Source organism: Corella eumyota, chromosome 4, assembly GCF_963082875.1.
Source record: "Corella eumyota chromosome 4, kaCorEumy4.1, whole genome shotgun sequence".
Classification (NCBI taxonomy): Eukaryota; Metazoa; Chordata; class Ascidiacea; order Phlebobranchia; family Corellidae; genus Corella; species Corella eumyota.
Window position 1 is genome coordinate 10,197,752 of NC_137493.1, and position 16,650 is coordinate 10,214,401.

The 16,650-nt window shown below is 27.5% G+C and overlaps 1 protein-coding gene across 2 annotated transcripts; it reads left to right on the forward strand.

Annotated features, from left to right (window-relative positions):
• Nucleotides 1–1,692: 1,692 nt before the first annotated feature.
• Nucleotides 1,693–15,562, forward strand: LOC145751517 (structural maintenance of chromosomes protein 4-like). 2 transcript variants are annotated; one of them, XM_082567691.1, is made up of 23 exons: nt 1,693–1,884; nt 2,468–2,625; nt 2,790–2,981; nt 5,319–5,495; nt 6,511–6,616; nt 7,162–7,348; nt 7,489–7,629; nt 7,802–7,952; nt 8,140–8,304; nt 8,495–8,728; nt 8,840–9,025; nt 9,333–9,494; nt 9,585–9,782; nt 9,970–10,125; nt 10,243–10,471; nt 10,574–10,763; nt 10,879–11,005; nt 11,541–11,732; nt 12,280–12,465; nt 12,978–13,093; nt 13,327–13,437; nt 13,873–14,056; nt 14,329–15,562. In XM_082567691.1, exons 1-23 carry the CDS (start codon nt 1,800–1,802, stop codon nt 14,479–14,481), a joined length of 3,786 nt encoding a protein of 1,261 aa, XP_082423817.1. In that variant the 5' UTR covers nt 1,693–1,799; the 3' UTR covers nt 14,482–15,562. The 2 variants fall into 2 exon arrangements, with proteins under 2 accessions (XP_082423817.1, XP_082423818.1); XM_082567692.1 differs by lacking the exons at nt 1,693–1,884; nt 2,468–2,625; nt 2,790–2,981 and adding an exon at nt 4,445–5,207 and having other exon boundaries at nt 14,329–15,560.
• Nucleotides 15,563–16,650: the final 1,088 nt, after the last annotated feature.

Consider the following 16,650-nt stretch of genomic DNA (forward strand, 5'->3'; position numbering starts at 1 on the left):
ATACAGTCTGACAGTCGTCAGACAGAAACGTAAATATTTTGTTTTAGTACGACCTGACGTTTTACTACAAAATTTGTAAATGTAGTTTTAAAAGCTTTTAAATGTAAAAAAATTATAAACAGCAGTTTTCATACGCTTAATCAAAACGCCAAACTTTCCAAATTGTCTTAACATCATACATTTTTTATTGAAATTTAAAGGGTTTTTATGACGTGTACAGTAAATTAGCTGTAGCGATTTCAAAAGTGTTACGTTTCAAAAATAATTTAATGAAAGGGTCGCCTGAAAATGAGGAAATGGAAAATGGAGGAACAGAGATTAAAAGAACAAAAAATGAAAAAACGGAAAATTAAGAAACAAAAAAAAATGGAAAATAAGGAAGCCGAAAAATAAAGAAAAAAATTAATAATAAAAAAGCGAAATTAAAAAATTTATTTTTATTTTACTTTGGGCATAATCTCGATTAACATGTAGGTTTCACTTTCTGGCGTAAAATTTTGTAAAATTGGTCATCTCTGTTTATTGTATATCATTGCTGCGAGCTCTCTGGCAGAAAGTTGTTAGGTTTTAAACTTAACACTAGATGTTATTTTAGTTTAATTTTTTTGGAAATTAGGAATCGGACTTAATCTACTTGACGAAAATATATATTTGACGGATCAACGGATCGAACGGATTAATGGATCGAGTTTTATTAACTGAATCGAATATATATTAAATAGATATTACATAATTCAAATGCATATTTGACGGATATTTAATTAAACAAAAAGTTTTCATGAATTAAACCCTTGCCCTAACCCTCACCTATTTAGATTACCCATTAACACATTCGACCCATTCGATCCTTCTATCCATCTAATAGTCAATCAATCCACACGATCCGAAAATATATTCTCGTCAGGTGGATTAAGTTGTAATCGGAAATTAGTACCTAAAGCGATTTTATTTAAATAAGATTCTCGTTCTCTTAAAAGAATCCTCGTTCTTCCAAAAATAACATTTAAATGTGATGTGCGTTGAAAGCCATTTTTGCACATTTATCAAGTTTCGGTCGCCCAACTAGAAACAGTTAAACCTAAACTAAATCAAATTTGTATATTGTGTTAAATTTTATTTTTGTTTTTTCTTATCGTCTTTAATATTAACATTTTATTTTGCTGATGGTTTAAAATTTAATGTTTTTGCTTTTTAGCCAAAAAAATAAAATACGACTTAAAGCCAACTAACTTTTTGACATTTTTTGTAAACCCTTCTTTGCTAGACACTACTCAGGAAATCGTTTTTTTTTTTATTCGGCAAAAGCCAAGTTGTTTTTTATGAAGAATAAAGAAATACAAAAATGTACTGCATTATTAACTTTTTTTTGGCAAATTTTATTAAAAAGTTGGACATCTAGTGTTTAGTTTTACTGTTAGTTTTTATTGTGCGCGCGAAAAATATTGCATAAAAGTACAACTGTGAAACAATGATTTTTAGGCATTGTTTAACAGTATCAAAAAGAAAAATTGCTTTATTTTTTGGTAGTATTTGTGTTTCAACTCATTTTTTTATCTCTTTTGCTAACAATTGTTGTATTTATCTTTTATTTAACTGAAATTAAATTTAAAATTGTGTATCTACTTGCAAAATGTATTATTTGATCAGTTAATATAAGGACAGAAGTTATAAACTGCCCTACTTTCCAGACTGGGTTATGCCCAATAGATCACCTGCCGTTTGAAGTTTAGGGTTTTTGCTGAATTTCTTAGTCATATAGGCTATTAAGGCAAATAGGTCCTTATAACTTATTCAAAATAATGGGAATAGTTGCGGTTAAAAAAAATGAAGAAGATGTGGAAATGATGGATGCTGAAGCTGCAGAAGCAGCTACTAGTGATAATGGTAATATTTTTTATTTTTAAATTATATACTGCATTTATTTTTAAATGGGTATATATATACTAAAATATTTTTAAATAATTACTGAAAAAAGAGGTTGCAAATTTCCCATACCTTTTCTTGCCTAATTTATGTTGTACTTTATCTGTTTGTGTATTAAATAAAATAATTGTTTTATTTTTATCCAACTACATTAAATGATTTCATAGATATAATTTTGGTTTTCATAAATATATATATATATATATATAATTTTTATTTGAAAAACTAATCATAGATTTATAATTTTTATTTTGAAAAAACTAGTTGTTTTATATAAATCTTGTTTAGCAGTTTAGTAAAAAGTTTTACTAGAAGTTGTGCAAAATTTATATTTACTTCCCTCATTAGTATGTTAATACAGTCTGAAAGTGTTATTTATTGTGTGTTGTGTAGCCAGGCATTTATTTTTAATGATATTTAAATATTTAACTGTTTAATAAACCTTAAATACAAGTTATAGACTATATATACATATCAAATATATATATATATTTTTTTTTGATCCCTTATCTTTTTGTTTTTATTTTTAAACAAAATTTCACAGATGCAAACCTAGAACTTCCTGAAGGATTAACAGTTGATCCTCCCCCAAAAATATTTGGGGTTGGCAATGAGGGCGATCCCCGGTTAATTATTACCCACATAGTCAACAAAAATTTTAAATCTTATTCAGGCAAGCAAGTTCTTGGTCCATTTCATAAGGTATATAAAGTAAAACGTTTTTTTTATGCTATAGATTAATTATAGTAAATAGTTGTTTATGCTATAGATTAATGATATATAACCTGCTGGCTAATTACACCACATAAATTAACTAGTAACGATTTTTAATAGTAAAAAAAACTTTAATCTGATATTAAATAAAGAGTTTTACATCAATTATTGGTCCAAATGGAAGTGGAAAGTCTAATGTGATAGATTCAATGTTGTTTGTTTTTGGATTTCGAGCTAATAAAATTCGTTCCACCAAGCTCTCTGTTCTTATTCATAAAAGTAAAAATCATCAATCTGCAACTTCATGTACTGTCGAAGTTCACTTTGAAAAAATTACTGACTTGGTAAGTTGAAAAAGGTTTTGTTTTTTTAGGTATTAGGCGTGTTTAAATGTAAACATGTAAATTTTTACCAAAATTTTTTACCTAGATTACCAATATTTTTTATTTTTTGATGGCTTTTAATAAAGATGGACCAATTGAATCTGAGTACTCGGATGCCAAGTAATAATTTGTCGTTTAAGAACGTATATATACGATTACTAAACATAAAAAAACAGAGGTCTGCCCTTTCCTAAATAAATTACTCACAATTCTGTTATGTTACGTAAGCAACGAATGCACAACAAATGCACTTTTTACTTAGTAAAAATTTTTTTTCTTATTTGGTTGATACGCAATTTTTTCTTATTTGGTTGATACGCAGTTTCCTGGCTTATGTTTGGCTTTTTAACTCTTAAGTAGCATAGGTCACTATCAAAATTTTAAAAACTTCGTTCAAAACTTCCTTTAATTATTTATTTTATAAAAACAAATTAACGTAGTCCGTTCGTTATATATTAGGGTCTATTGTATTATGATTTGTATTTTGTAATAAAGGGCTTATCATTGCGTTGCTATGGAAAAACTGCCATTTTCAGCCTCGTAGCACCAATATTTTACGCCTAATAAATTTCAAACTTTTATATCTTTGTATGGACTTAAAATCATATCGCTATTAGCAGTTAGTAGTATGGCCCATGTTATACACTTTATAATCCATTAACACGAGTTTTTTGACAAATCTTTGCAGTTCGATTACTATGCGAGCAAAATTCTCGATAGTAGTCATATGTTTTAATGATGTCATAACCGAGTACTCGGACGAGTATCGAAATACTCGGGCTGGTTGAATCCGAGTAATTTGGCTTTCAACCCATCCCTGGCTTATAAGCATATAAGTAAGAAAAACACTTTATTTTTAATTTATATTGTGTAAATTTAACAATAATATAATTACCAGGATTTTAAACTAACCTAATAAATAATATTATCCCATATTATTGATAAGCTTAATAGCAGTCTTTTAGTAAGTAAACATGTGTTCAAAAAACAAATAAAAAAGGATATTTTGTCCGTATACACAATTTATGTTTTGACAATCTTTTTTTATAAGCAAACTTGACCTTAGCTTAACCATTATTTTATCTTACCTCAACTGATCAATTATGTGTTACAATGTAAACAAAAAGGTAAAAAATAAAAGAATTAAATTTGCATCGTTTTACGCGTTTATATAAATTTTATATTTTGTTATTAAATATTTTGGTAAACAATATTACATTGCGCACTGATTAAAGATGTTAGATTACATTGCTATGGCATAATATTGCCAATAGCAATCGATTAATTTGAAATAACAAATGTTACTTAGACAAGGTTGTACAGTCGGCATTCTAACATTGAGAATAAAATATAAGAATGAAATATTATAAACACAAGTGGAGGTTAAAAACTTTTTTAAATATTTAATTATCATTCACTTTTGTGTTAAATTGTAATTTAACATTGGAGCGTGTACTGAATGTCGTGTATTTTAAGAATGTCGTATCATATTTATTGTAAAGTTCTATTGTGTTCCTGCACAACAATAAAATATCATATTCACTTGTCCCGCGACCTTCTTTTAGCGTTTGGCTGTCGTCAGGCCAACGCGGGTTTCGAGGCATTATTAACTTAGTGCATCTTCTACAAAAGTATACTAATATTTCAATTTAAAAATTAATAGTTCTAACTTTTGAAGGTAATTTTGCGCTAAATTTATGACTTATTAGTAATGCGGATTAAACGAATACAGCCCTTTATTTAATTGTGCTATGAGTTGTACTGCGCACAGTTCGACGCGCGAGGTTGTTTGGCGTTCGCTTTATTTCTAGACCCGTTCTATTTGACAAGGCCGTTTTATTATTGTGCGAGTAGCGTCATGTCGGCAGGCAAGTCTGGACGATTAAAGCGTATCTGCGATTTATTTATTGCAACATATAATATGTGTGAGGACGCGACTTAGGACAATTGCCATATCGGCTTTCTATAACAATGACACAAATGACATAGCGAAGGTTAAATTCCGCCTTAACCCCAGTATTTTTTCAGTATGCGGCTTTATTAAAGATAACACAGACAAAATCAGTATATTCTAATAGGCGAACAGTAATTAGACAGAATCGTTTAGGTGAAATTTGAAGGATTTCCAAACGTTTTTAAACAAGTAGACGAGTGTATTCAAAAAGAAAACAACTATTACGCAACTCGGTTTGTTTGAAGCATATTTTTTGTGCACTTTATTTGTACTTTAATGATTATTAACAGTGCAAACTATTAGCAAGCATTTTTTTAATAGACATAAAAAATTATTCTTTCTAGGATGATGGAGGATATTGTACAGTCCCCGGTAGCTCATTTTTCGTCTCAAGAACGGGAAAACAGGACAACTCATCACAGTATTATATTAATGATCGCCGGGTTCAATTCAAAGAGATTGCAGCCTTCCTACAAAACAGTGGAATTGATCTTAACCACAACCGATTCCTTATTCTACAAGTAAGTTTTTATCTAACATGTAAAATCCTGTACTTTGTTAAATATTTGTATAGTTGGATTGTATATACTCTGTTATAGTTATAATTTAAACAAATAATTGTGTAAATTGTAATGCAAAGTAGCAGCACACAAAATTATCATGTAACTTAAAGGCAATGATGATTTTTGTTTGCTGTCCAATTGCGTTATTAAAATCTTTCAACAAATAAGTTATTGCCATTCTTTTATATAGTCCATCAAAATAATAATTTGAAATACTTTTTTTTATTTGTTTTTGTTGTATTGTTATATCTCAGCAGGTTAGCTATATAAGTTTTAATTAAAAAATTAGTCAAATGTAGATATAGCAGCAAAGACAGTATTGGAAAATTTAAAGTTAATTTCAATATTGTTTATGTTGCTTTATTTACTTTGATACTTCAACTTTAAGACATAAAAATCTTTATTGGGATCCCTTGTAGTTTCTGTTCTTTGAAATTTTCTTTTTTTTACGGTCTTTATTGTATTTCTTATTACTTTTATGGTTCTTTAAAATATGTTTAATTATCTCCATCTTATGTTTACTATAACCCTGGCCTGTAGTCTAGTCACTATATATATATTTAATGATAGGGGATTCCTTTTTTTAATAGTGTTATATTTTAAATATTGGTTACTTTATGATCTTGCATTTCTTTACTTTTATGGTCCTAAATTTTATTGAAGGACCACAAGCTACAAGTGATTTCTTTATTGTTATAAACTATTGTTAATTTTCATATTCTCTTTGTTATTTTTACCCCAGTTTGTTTGTTTTCACAGTAAATCTTGATTAAATTCAACCAGGATTTTAATATTTTAAATTAAAGTATGTATATAGGTTAGATATTATGTTAAGTTGTAGTTAGTGATTAGTTAAGTTATCGGTCTATTTATTCCAAAAAATAAAAAAGAACTCTTTTTTAAAGGAATTAAGTTTTAATATGTCTATAAACTATGCCCTAAATTCTAAAACTGGATAAACTTTTTTGTTTAGGGTGAGGTGGAACAAATTTCGTTAATGAAGCCAAAGTCCTTAAATGAACATGGAGATGGAATGCTCGAGTATTTAGAAGATATTATTGGATCTTCCAGATTTAAAAGTAAATTTAACTGGATGATTTAAAAGGCTACAGCCTGATCTATTTTATTTTGAATGACTTGTATTCAAGCTATTACTTACCTTAAATACGACTACTTTAAAAATCTTAATTAATTCTATGTCAATACTTTCTCTTTTTATTAAGTTTGTAAAATAGGTTCTTTAAAATTAATTTTAATAGTTTTTTTTTTTTTTAAATTAACAAATTTAACAATAAATATAATTTTTATTGTTAATTTAAAGGAACTATAAACCACAGGGTTTAGTTTTTTTTAACTTCAATAAAAAAAAGACAAAATTTAATTTAAAGGCTATGATAACTAAAAATAACCCTGCAGTTTAATGCTCTTCTTTAAATCTTAAATTAGCAAGTTTATACTTGTCCAGGTAAAAATTAATTTTGTATTTGGAGGGCAAAGTATTATTAGAAAATCATAATACAACAAAATCAATAAATAGTGCCATTGTTGATCTATAAATTATAGAGTAACATTTAGCATAAAATTTTTTAATGAGAAATAGTAAACTTTTTTGTTTATTTATTAGATGCCATTGAAGGTATAAATAGCGTTGTTGAAGATCTTGATGAGGACAGAAAAGACAAATTAGCTCGAGTTAAAATTGTGGAAAAAGACAAAGATGAACTGGAGAGTGTAAGAAATATTGCTGTTGAATACCTGAACAAAAAAAATAAAAAGATTTCGCTAATGAATCAAATATATCAATTCTACATGTAGGCAATTCTTTATTGTTTAAATACAAAATAAAAGTTTACAAATTAGATACTTTAAATAATATAGATAAATGTAGATATGACTCTCTCAAATGATCCAAATTTTTCATTATTTATTAATTTTAAATAAATTTTACCAGATACAATCTTACAAAAGAAATAAACAAGAATAATGAGGACATTAGTGCAATGGAAAATGAAAACAAAACATTTGAAAATAATTTAAAACTTATCGAAGATGAGAAAAAAATTAAAAATCTAGAGTGCGCCAAAATTTCAAAGTTAGTATCAAAAAAAACGTATTTAGTTTGAAATATATTTAATTTTAAAATAAATATATTTAATGTTAATAATGAGGATAAAATGTTAATTTGTTAACTTAATGAAATCTTTTTAAACTTAAACTCCAGCTGAAACATGTTTATTAAAATTATCCTTTTTTTTAAAAAAAAGGGAACTAGAAAAAATTAAATCTAAGCACATAGAAAAAAAAGATGAAATGAGAGAGTTGGAAAATAAAAATGTTAAAGTATTCGAAGACAAAAAACATCAAAAAAGTCAAGCCAAATCGTTAAAAATAAAATTGGAAAAGGAAAACAAGAAAGTATCAAAACTATGAGTTGGAATGTTATCCTAGTTTATTCTAAATTAATTTCATCCATTTTAAATACAGAATTTATTTAATCCATGCGATTCATTTAATCCTTTATATTTATAAGTACTTGGTGTTAACTTATTAAAATTAAATATATAGAGAAAAATATTATATTATAACAAATTATTAATTATAGTTGGAGGAGTTAAAAACTGCTCCAGAAACAATGGAAGAACAAATGAATGAGCTCAACATTCGTAAAGAAGAGTTGACTCAGGAAAAAAAGGATGCAGAAAAATCCTTAAATGATGCAATGTCAAATTTAAAGGAAGAAACGCAAACTCTTCAGGAAGAAATGGAGGTGGGGATTTTTGTTAAAATATTCTTATTCATAAAAATCTAAACACTTTGAAAACCTAAATATTAAACACAATGTTCCAATTATAAGAACAAACCATTTAATATTTAACATTTTTTTAAATTTATTAATTAAAATTACTAAAAAGCAATTTTAAATTTGAATTGGTTTTAACTAACATGTTAACATGTAGGCATTAGAAACCATGCTGCTTGACAAAATGAAATATGTAAATGAATCAAAAAGTAAAAAGGAAGTTGCAGAAATGGAGTTAAAACTTTTTAACGAAAAATTAAACTCAGCAAAACACGCCGTTGAAAGGTGTAAAACTCAAATGAAAAACTCTAACGAAGCCAAACAAATTGCCACTGAGAAGTATGCCAATATTAATGAGGAGTATCCAAAAATCAAAGTTAAACATTCTGAGGTATTTTTTTTTAATTTAGTTTAAAAATATAATAAAGGTGTAAAATAACTGTAATTAAACACATTTTATTTGAAACACTGATTTGAAAATTTATTTATAATTTTTTGCAAGGTTACTTTGAAAGTGAAAGATTTAAAAAAACATGAAAATCAACTGACAAATCAACTTCATGAGAGCCAGACTACACTCAGTGAAGCTAAACAAAGCGCCCAACAAAATAAATCACAAAGCAATGTTTTAAAATTCCTTATGGAGTTAAAAAGATCTCAAAACATTGATGGAATTTATGGAAGACTGGTAAAAAATCCAATTATTTGAAATATTGTTTGCTTGCTTGGTTTCATTTATCAGGATACCATAAAAAAAACTATTTTTAAAACCTTATGATTTATTTGTTTAAGTGAGGGTATAAATAAATCTATCTTAAAGAAACATTAAATAAAAAATTTGCCAAGGTCCTTAAATGCAATAAGGTAGTTTGAGGACGATAAAGCACATAAGATTCGCCAAATTTTCTTGTATGTTTGACACAATGGTAAAAAGGCGAAAAACTTTTTTTGTTGTTATGCTTGTTAGCAAAACATTATTTATGTTTTTTGTTCAGGGTGACCTTGGCATAATAGATGAAAAATATGATGTAGCAATTTCCTCGTGTTGTGGTGCTTTGGAAAATATTGTTGTAGATAATATTTTTACTGCTGAAAAATGTATCAAAGCTCTTAAACAAAACGAAGTTGGTCAAGCAACTTTTGTTGCTCTAGATAAGGTAATTTTTTGTCTTTCCACTAAGCTGCATCATATGGATACTATTTTTAAAAATTTTTGTATGATATAGCTTTTATTCGGTTATATTTAGATGGAGCGGCATCATAAAGCTGCCCAAAAACAGAACACTCCACTTGATAGGCTGGTCGATCTTATAAAAGTTAAAGAAGAACGATTTAGGGTGGCTTTTTACCATGCTCTTAGAGACACTCTAGTGGCTCAAAACCTTGAAATTGCTACAAAAGTTGCCTATAACAAACAGAAAAGATGGAAAGTTGTGACTCTAAAAGTGACTTTTTTTCTATTTTTAGTTGTTATTTTCTAATTATGTTTTACCTACAGGTTCTGGGTGCTTTAACCTAAAATAACATTTTTTCTTACTTAAAATTGGTTGACTAACTTATATGAAAAAAATTTATTTTTTTAAACTATTCACAAATTTGTTATTATATTTGGTGAATTGTTTTGTTCTTTAGGGTGAGGTAGTTGACACCTCAGGGACAATGACCGGGGGTGGAAACAGGGTCATGAAAGGTCGAATGAGCTCCAACTACAAAACTCCTGAAATGTCACACCAGGATCTGACCAATCTAAAAAACTTGTGCTCAGAAAGTGAAAGTAATTTAAAAAAGGTAAATGGTATTGTTATCGAGATTCAAAATAGTTTAGGTATGTCTCCTTTTAGTTAATTGTTTACATTAAAATGACATTTTGAACAGATTAAATTTTACTTAAAAATTTCTTTTTAGGTTCAAGACAAAATTGTTTCCCTAGAAAATGAACTTAACTTACTTGTCAATCAATTACATCAGTTCTCTGAAGACAAGCAACTTTCAGAACAAGAAATTCGTTGTCAAGAAATAACTTTAAAAGATTGCCAACAACGGTTACCACAATTGGAAAAATGTTTCCAAGATGCCAAACCAAACCAAGTTCAACTAAAAGGGTTAACGGATAAGGTAGCTTCTGCAACTGCAGGTAACCAATAATTTTAACCTTTAACTTTAAAACCTGTGACCCACTTATTTTAGAATAACATTATAAGCTATTTAATATTAAATGCATCTTAATTTTCTTTAGATTTTGACGCTGGTACTGCTAATACCAAAAGTATATCAACCAAGAAAGACACAATTCATGGAAAGGTTTGTGAAATCAATGAAAAAAAACTCAAACCTTACAAATCCCACTTGGATAACTTAAAAAAAGGTTTAAACGACACATTGAAAAAAATTCCTAAACTCAAAGTTGCAATGGCTACGTCAAAGCGGTATGTTATCTAAAAAACCTGTTAATAACTTATGACTTGTACATTGTTTAAAATATACTTAAAATATAAACAAGTTTGTAATGCAAGAATTTTTATTATTTTTTTTATATTAAAGTAACTTTGAAAAGTGTAAGACCAATATTGAGATGTTGGAAAATGAAATAACTGAGAATATAAATATGGTTGCAAAATTGGATGAAGAATGGACTGCATTGGAAACAGATGGTGCCAAAGTTTATCGGGTAAGATTAAACCACTTGGTATTAATTTATAATTAAAGTGTGGGGTTTATTATTGTTGTTTATCTTAAATTTATTACACAAAAGCAAGAAATATGGAGCTAAATAAGTTGCACAAAAATCATCTTTTAATTCCTTGTAAATTGCCTTTAATTTAAGTTTAAAAAATGTCTTGTTTTTTTTGGCCTAATGTAGACTTTTTTCAATTACAATAATATGCAATAAAACTAATAAAAATTTTTAAACTTAAACAATTTTATCTAATTATGCATTCAAAAATATCTTAAAGCGTGCTAACATAAACTGTTTTTAATAGTTTTTTATATTTAAATTAAAATTGCTACAACATTAAATTTTATAGAAATTTGCAATAAAATCTTTTAACAACACCTACATTAAATATATAAATAGATCAAAGTTGAATTTTTTAACTAAAGTTGTCTTTTTAGCTTTTAGCACAGATGTTTTTTTTAATGTTAAAAAAAAGCAATCTTTTTTGTCTTAGTTGTCAAGTTTTTTTGACTTACAAATATTATAGGCAATTCAAGAAACGGAGGATGCAAAGATTCAATGTAGTAAACGATTAGAAGAAACCCAAATCGAAGTAAAGCGAGTTGAACTAAGTCAAAATAAAGCTCTACAATCCTTTGGTTTGCAACGAAAGAATCTTACTAATTTGATGGAGGCAAATGATAAAAAAAAAGAAAATGCCGATGATTGGAAAGATAAGGTTTTTATTTTTATATTATAGTACATCTCCCTAGCTTGACTGTCATGCAGTAAAATTTACATCTATTTTTAAGAAAAAACCAACTTTTGCTTATGTGCACCTAGGTATATGTTTTCTTTTTTTGACATTCGGTAAAAGCGCAGTATAGTAAATAAGCCATCAGCATCACCAAACTTCTGCTGAAATAGTGGTCTATAAAACATAAAATTACTGTAGTAACATTTTAAATTCTCGGTAAATTTATGCATAAATAGACTTTTATCTTTGACACATAGAGCTTAGTAGCTTAGCTTAGTAGTTAAATGATCACCAAAATTATAGTGTCACTGCTCCATATCATCATGATTATTGCATTTTGGATGCATAAATTCATAATAATAGAATTCTGCCAATTTTATATTATTACTCTCGGTAACTTTTTAATTTCATTACAAGTTTTATTTCAAATATTGTGCAAACAAATTATTTAATTATATTTAATAAATTGTAAGTTAAAAAATTTTATTTGCATTGTAATCGATTGTTATTGAACTTTAACCTTACTTAGTTGTCAAGACTAAAGTTTCATGAAATTGAGGAAGATGAAGTCCAGGAGCTTGTTACGTATACTCCGGAACAATTAGAAGATATTCTTGTGGACAACATAACCAATCAAATTACACTAATTGATGAGGAGACAGATGCCATGAGTCCAAACATGAGAGCAATTGAAGAGTACAGAGAAAAACAAAAGGTAGTTTTCAACTAAAGTTAGATGTTTATAAGTAAAATACAAAATTTAAATCAATCATAGTTTATGGTCCCTGCAAAATCCCCTTTTACTTTTGCATTTCTTCAAATTTACTCCAACCTAATATTTACCCTAATATTAGCTTTATAATCAAAGTAGATCTAACAAATGTTTTGTGTATATAATTCATGATTACACTGTAGTAATTATTAAAAAAAAACTTTATAGTTAGTTAAACTGCTGATATGATTTTTAACTCGTTTTTAAATAATAATGTAATTGTTTTTGCCATTAAATTAAATGTCATTACTTTTAAATATTGTTAATATAAATTTTTCTAGTTTATTTATCTTTAAATAGTTAATAAATGAAATGTTAAATGTTGATTGTAATTCTAAGTTAACATAACTGACACTTAAAAAGTTTTATTTTTTTCTAAAATTTGATTGGATTCTTATATGTATAGACAATGTTTAGATGTTAATTAATAAAATCATTAATGTATTTTATTTTAGATTTATCTCAGTCGTGTTGCTGATCTTGATGTTGTCACTGAAAAAAGAAACAAGTACAGAAATATGCATAACATTTTAAGGAAAACTCGCTTAAATGAATTCACAGAAGGTTTTACGTAAGTGTTTTATAACAAAAGTTATAATAATATTAAACTGCATTAATAAAAGCAAGTTTATGTAACGGATTCAATTTTTTTTTAAATATGTAAGAACTACTGTTAAAGGTTTGTTTTATTACAAAAGTCGGTGTAATATTAAACTAAATTGCATCCAAAAAGTCATTTTTGTGCCTGAATACGAGAGCGAAAGACAGTGCAAGTTTTTTTAACAATAACTTAATATGTTTTAGTATTATCACGAACAAGTTGAAAGAGATTTATCAAATGATAACACTAGGAGGTGATGCTGAGCTTGAATTTGTTGATTCACTTGACCCATTTTCGGAGGGAATTGTCTTCAGGTAAACTAATTATAAACATTTTGTATCTTGTTTAATTATCGTGTTTTTAATTGTTAGTGAAAAAGCTTGTGACGAGATGTAGTGGTAAGAACACTTGGCTTAACTACACAAGATTGTTCAATACCCACGGCTTTTATGTCGTAGCGCCCTTTAAAAGAGCCCTATAAACGGTAAATCTGCGGCTGAGCACAAAATCAATCGGCTAGTTAATATAACATAACAAAGTAATATCAAAAACTGCCAAAAGCAACTCAGACTGGGAAAAGATAACATAAGTTTTCCCGTTCGGTTTATCATATTAAGTTTAATCTTGTGACAGTGATATGGTAAATGCAGATAATGTTTGTATTAACTATTTTATCTGGAATAACCCTTCCTTTTTAAAAAGATATCAACTTGATAAAAAATAAATTATACGAAACATTTCTTAAATAGCGTGCGACCGCCTAAAAAATCCTGGAAAAGTATTTGCAACTTGTCAGGAGGGGAGAAGACGTTAAGTTCGCTTGCCTTGGTCTTTGCATTACATCATTATCGACCTACACCGCTTTATGTCATGGATGAGATAGATGCGGCACTTGACTTTAAAAACGTCACAATTATTGCACGTTACATTATTGTAAGTAATCTATATGTTTTGGGATTTATTGTAAAATAGTGTTTTTTAAAATTATGAGTCTAACAATATGGTTAACTTATAAAGCAGTATTGTTAAAAAAATAGTGTATTTACTAAATGGTTGGTATCCCCACATTTGACCAAATTTACATTTGCAAAAAACAAAATAATAAAAACCACGTTGTCTAATTACATTTAAAACGGAGTTTTTCGGGCGAATGATTTTCGATAAAATGACATAAATTCCTTACGATTTTGTGTTTTTTATTTCAGGAACGAACGAAAAATGCCCAATTTATAATAATTAGTCTTCGAAACAACATGTTTGAGGTAGCTGATCGACTGGTTGGTATTTATAAGACCGACAACTGCACCAAAAGTACAACCATTGAGCCTGCACTCATTTCTCAAGTGAATACTGCCTAAATGTATACCGATTGTCAATATGTTTACCGTAGTTTTGTTTTATCTTAATATATAACATCATTTACAACATTAAACATAGAATTTTAATAAAAAGTTGGGTTAACCGTTAAATGAATTGGGTTAACCGTTAAATGAATTTTGCGAATGCTTTAAATAAATTATAAATACAGTTTGTTAAATTGGTTATCTATTAACTATTGAGCTTACAAAACTTTTAAAATAGAAAAATAACTTTGGGATGCGAGGGTAAATTATCATCATCTTTAGGAGATTTTGAACCATTATTTATTTGTCAAATAAATCTCAAATAGTATTATTTTTTTCCAACACTTCAAATATCACTAATGCCAGCTTAAGTTTGTTTATCAATGATAAATGATTACTATTTATAACAAAAATCGCATGTTTATAGAATCGACCAATTTTTTTTAAATATATTTTCTCCAAGTTTTTAATGGAATAATGGCAACCAAACAAAGTGGTTTAAGTATTGCTGATATGGAAGGCGTCCAAAGAAATTTTATATTATACTCTTTAATTTTGTTCATTTTTTGTAAGTTTCTATTGATTAGTAATACACATTACGAAGATTAAATCTATCACAATCGGTCGTAAAAAATTATGACAATGCGACGAAAGTATTTTTTTTTCTACGTATTAGTATTTAGTAATGAAAATTTTTAAGTAGTATGTAAAAAAACAGTCGTAATTTTCAATTTTTTTTATGAACAAAGATTTTTAAACTATCTTCGAAATTATTTTAATGATATTTAATTAGGGTCAGCAAACTATCATTTTAGGCTTTTTTAATAAAAAATAATTTCTCCTGCAATAACATCATGTATATGCCATTTTAAATTCAAGTCACGTGTCAACACATATTGCCTGGTTGTGTTACTTCATGGAAGTTTTATAGCCCCCCTCATCTCAATCTTGTAGTCTGTCAGTATGACGTGTTTGCAATGCACCGTGTGTTAATATTTGTAAAGCGTTTGTGAATGGTTGAATGTAACTCTTCTGCATTGATAAAATATAAAATAAATATTTTGGCTTTTTATATAAATGACTAAATCGTTACAAGATGCAGGAACTTCGTAAAAACATTTTTCTTATTAGACAACTATTATTGATTTATGTTACAAATAAAGTTAAAATGTTTGTCTACTAAAAGTTTAATAAAAAATTGAACATGTATAGTAATTTAATTGACTAATTTTTAATAATGTATTGTAACAATGACGTAAACATCACATTTACCCTAATCATAGTTGCACTTCCCTAAAAGATGATTAGCTTGCACCTTCTGATAAGGCGCGCAAGTGTTTGATGCGAATTACTGAGTTAGAATGTAAAGTTACATTTTTGGTGAGTTGCGTTTTGAAGAACCTCCTAACAGTTGTGTTTACTGTGCTTCCCTAAGTCTACACAAAATATGTAAAATTAGTTATGGCGCCATAATATTTAGTTGTTAAAACCTTTAATTTGTGACGTCACTTTAGTTGCGTATTACATGAAAATACGAACTTTACACCTGTATTTACCTACCTTTTATTATTTAAAAAAAAGCGTTTTTTTTTGGTACGTTGTTTTCCACAAAATATGTAAAATAAATTAAAACGCCATGATATTTAAGTTGTTAAAACCCCCGATCTGTGACGTCATAGATAACACGTGTTTCAGTTTGGTACAAAAGTTTACTTCTACTTTAACAATTTTTTAATGGTTGGTATTACTTTTATTCAAATTTTAAAGTGTTAAGAACCTTGTTAACTTTTTTAATGATTCATTTAATTTTAATTATGGTTCAAAATCTTAGATTTCGAAAAATATTGTTACTGTCCGTGTATTTATTATGGTTCGAAATCTTAGTTTTCGAAACATATTGTTATTGTCAGTTTTATTATGGTTTGAAATCTTAGATTTTAAAACATGTTGTTATTGTCAGTATTATTATGGTTCGAAATCTGAAAGCAGGTTAAAAAATTAATTTTTGTTCTTTCTTTCTTATATTTAAATGCCTGTTTGTTTATTAAAAATCAAAGATTAATAATAGGCATTAAAAATTTAGTCTAATGTATATTATGATATTATTAACTTGAAAACGGTTTAAAAAATTAATTTTTGTTTGTTTATTATATTTAAATGCTTGTTTGTTTCTTAAAAATCAAA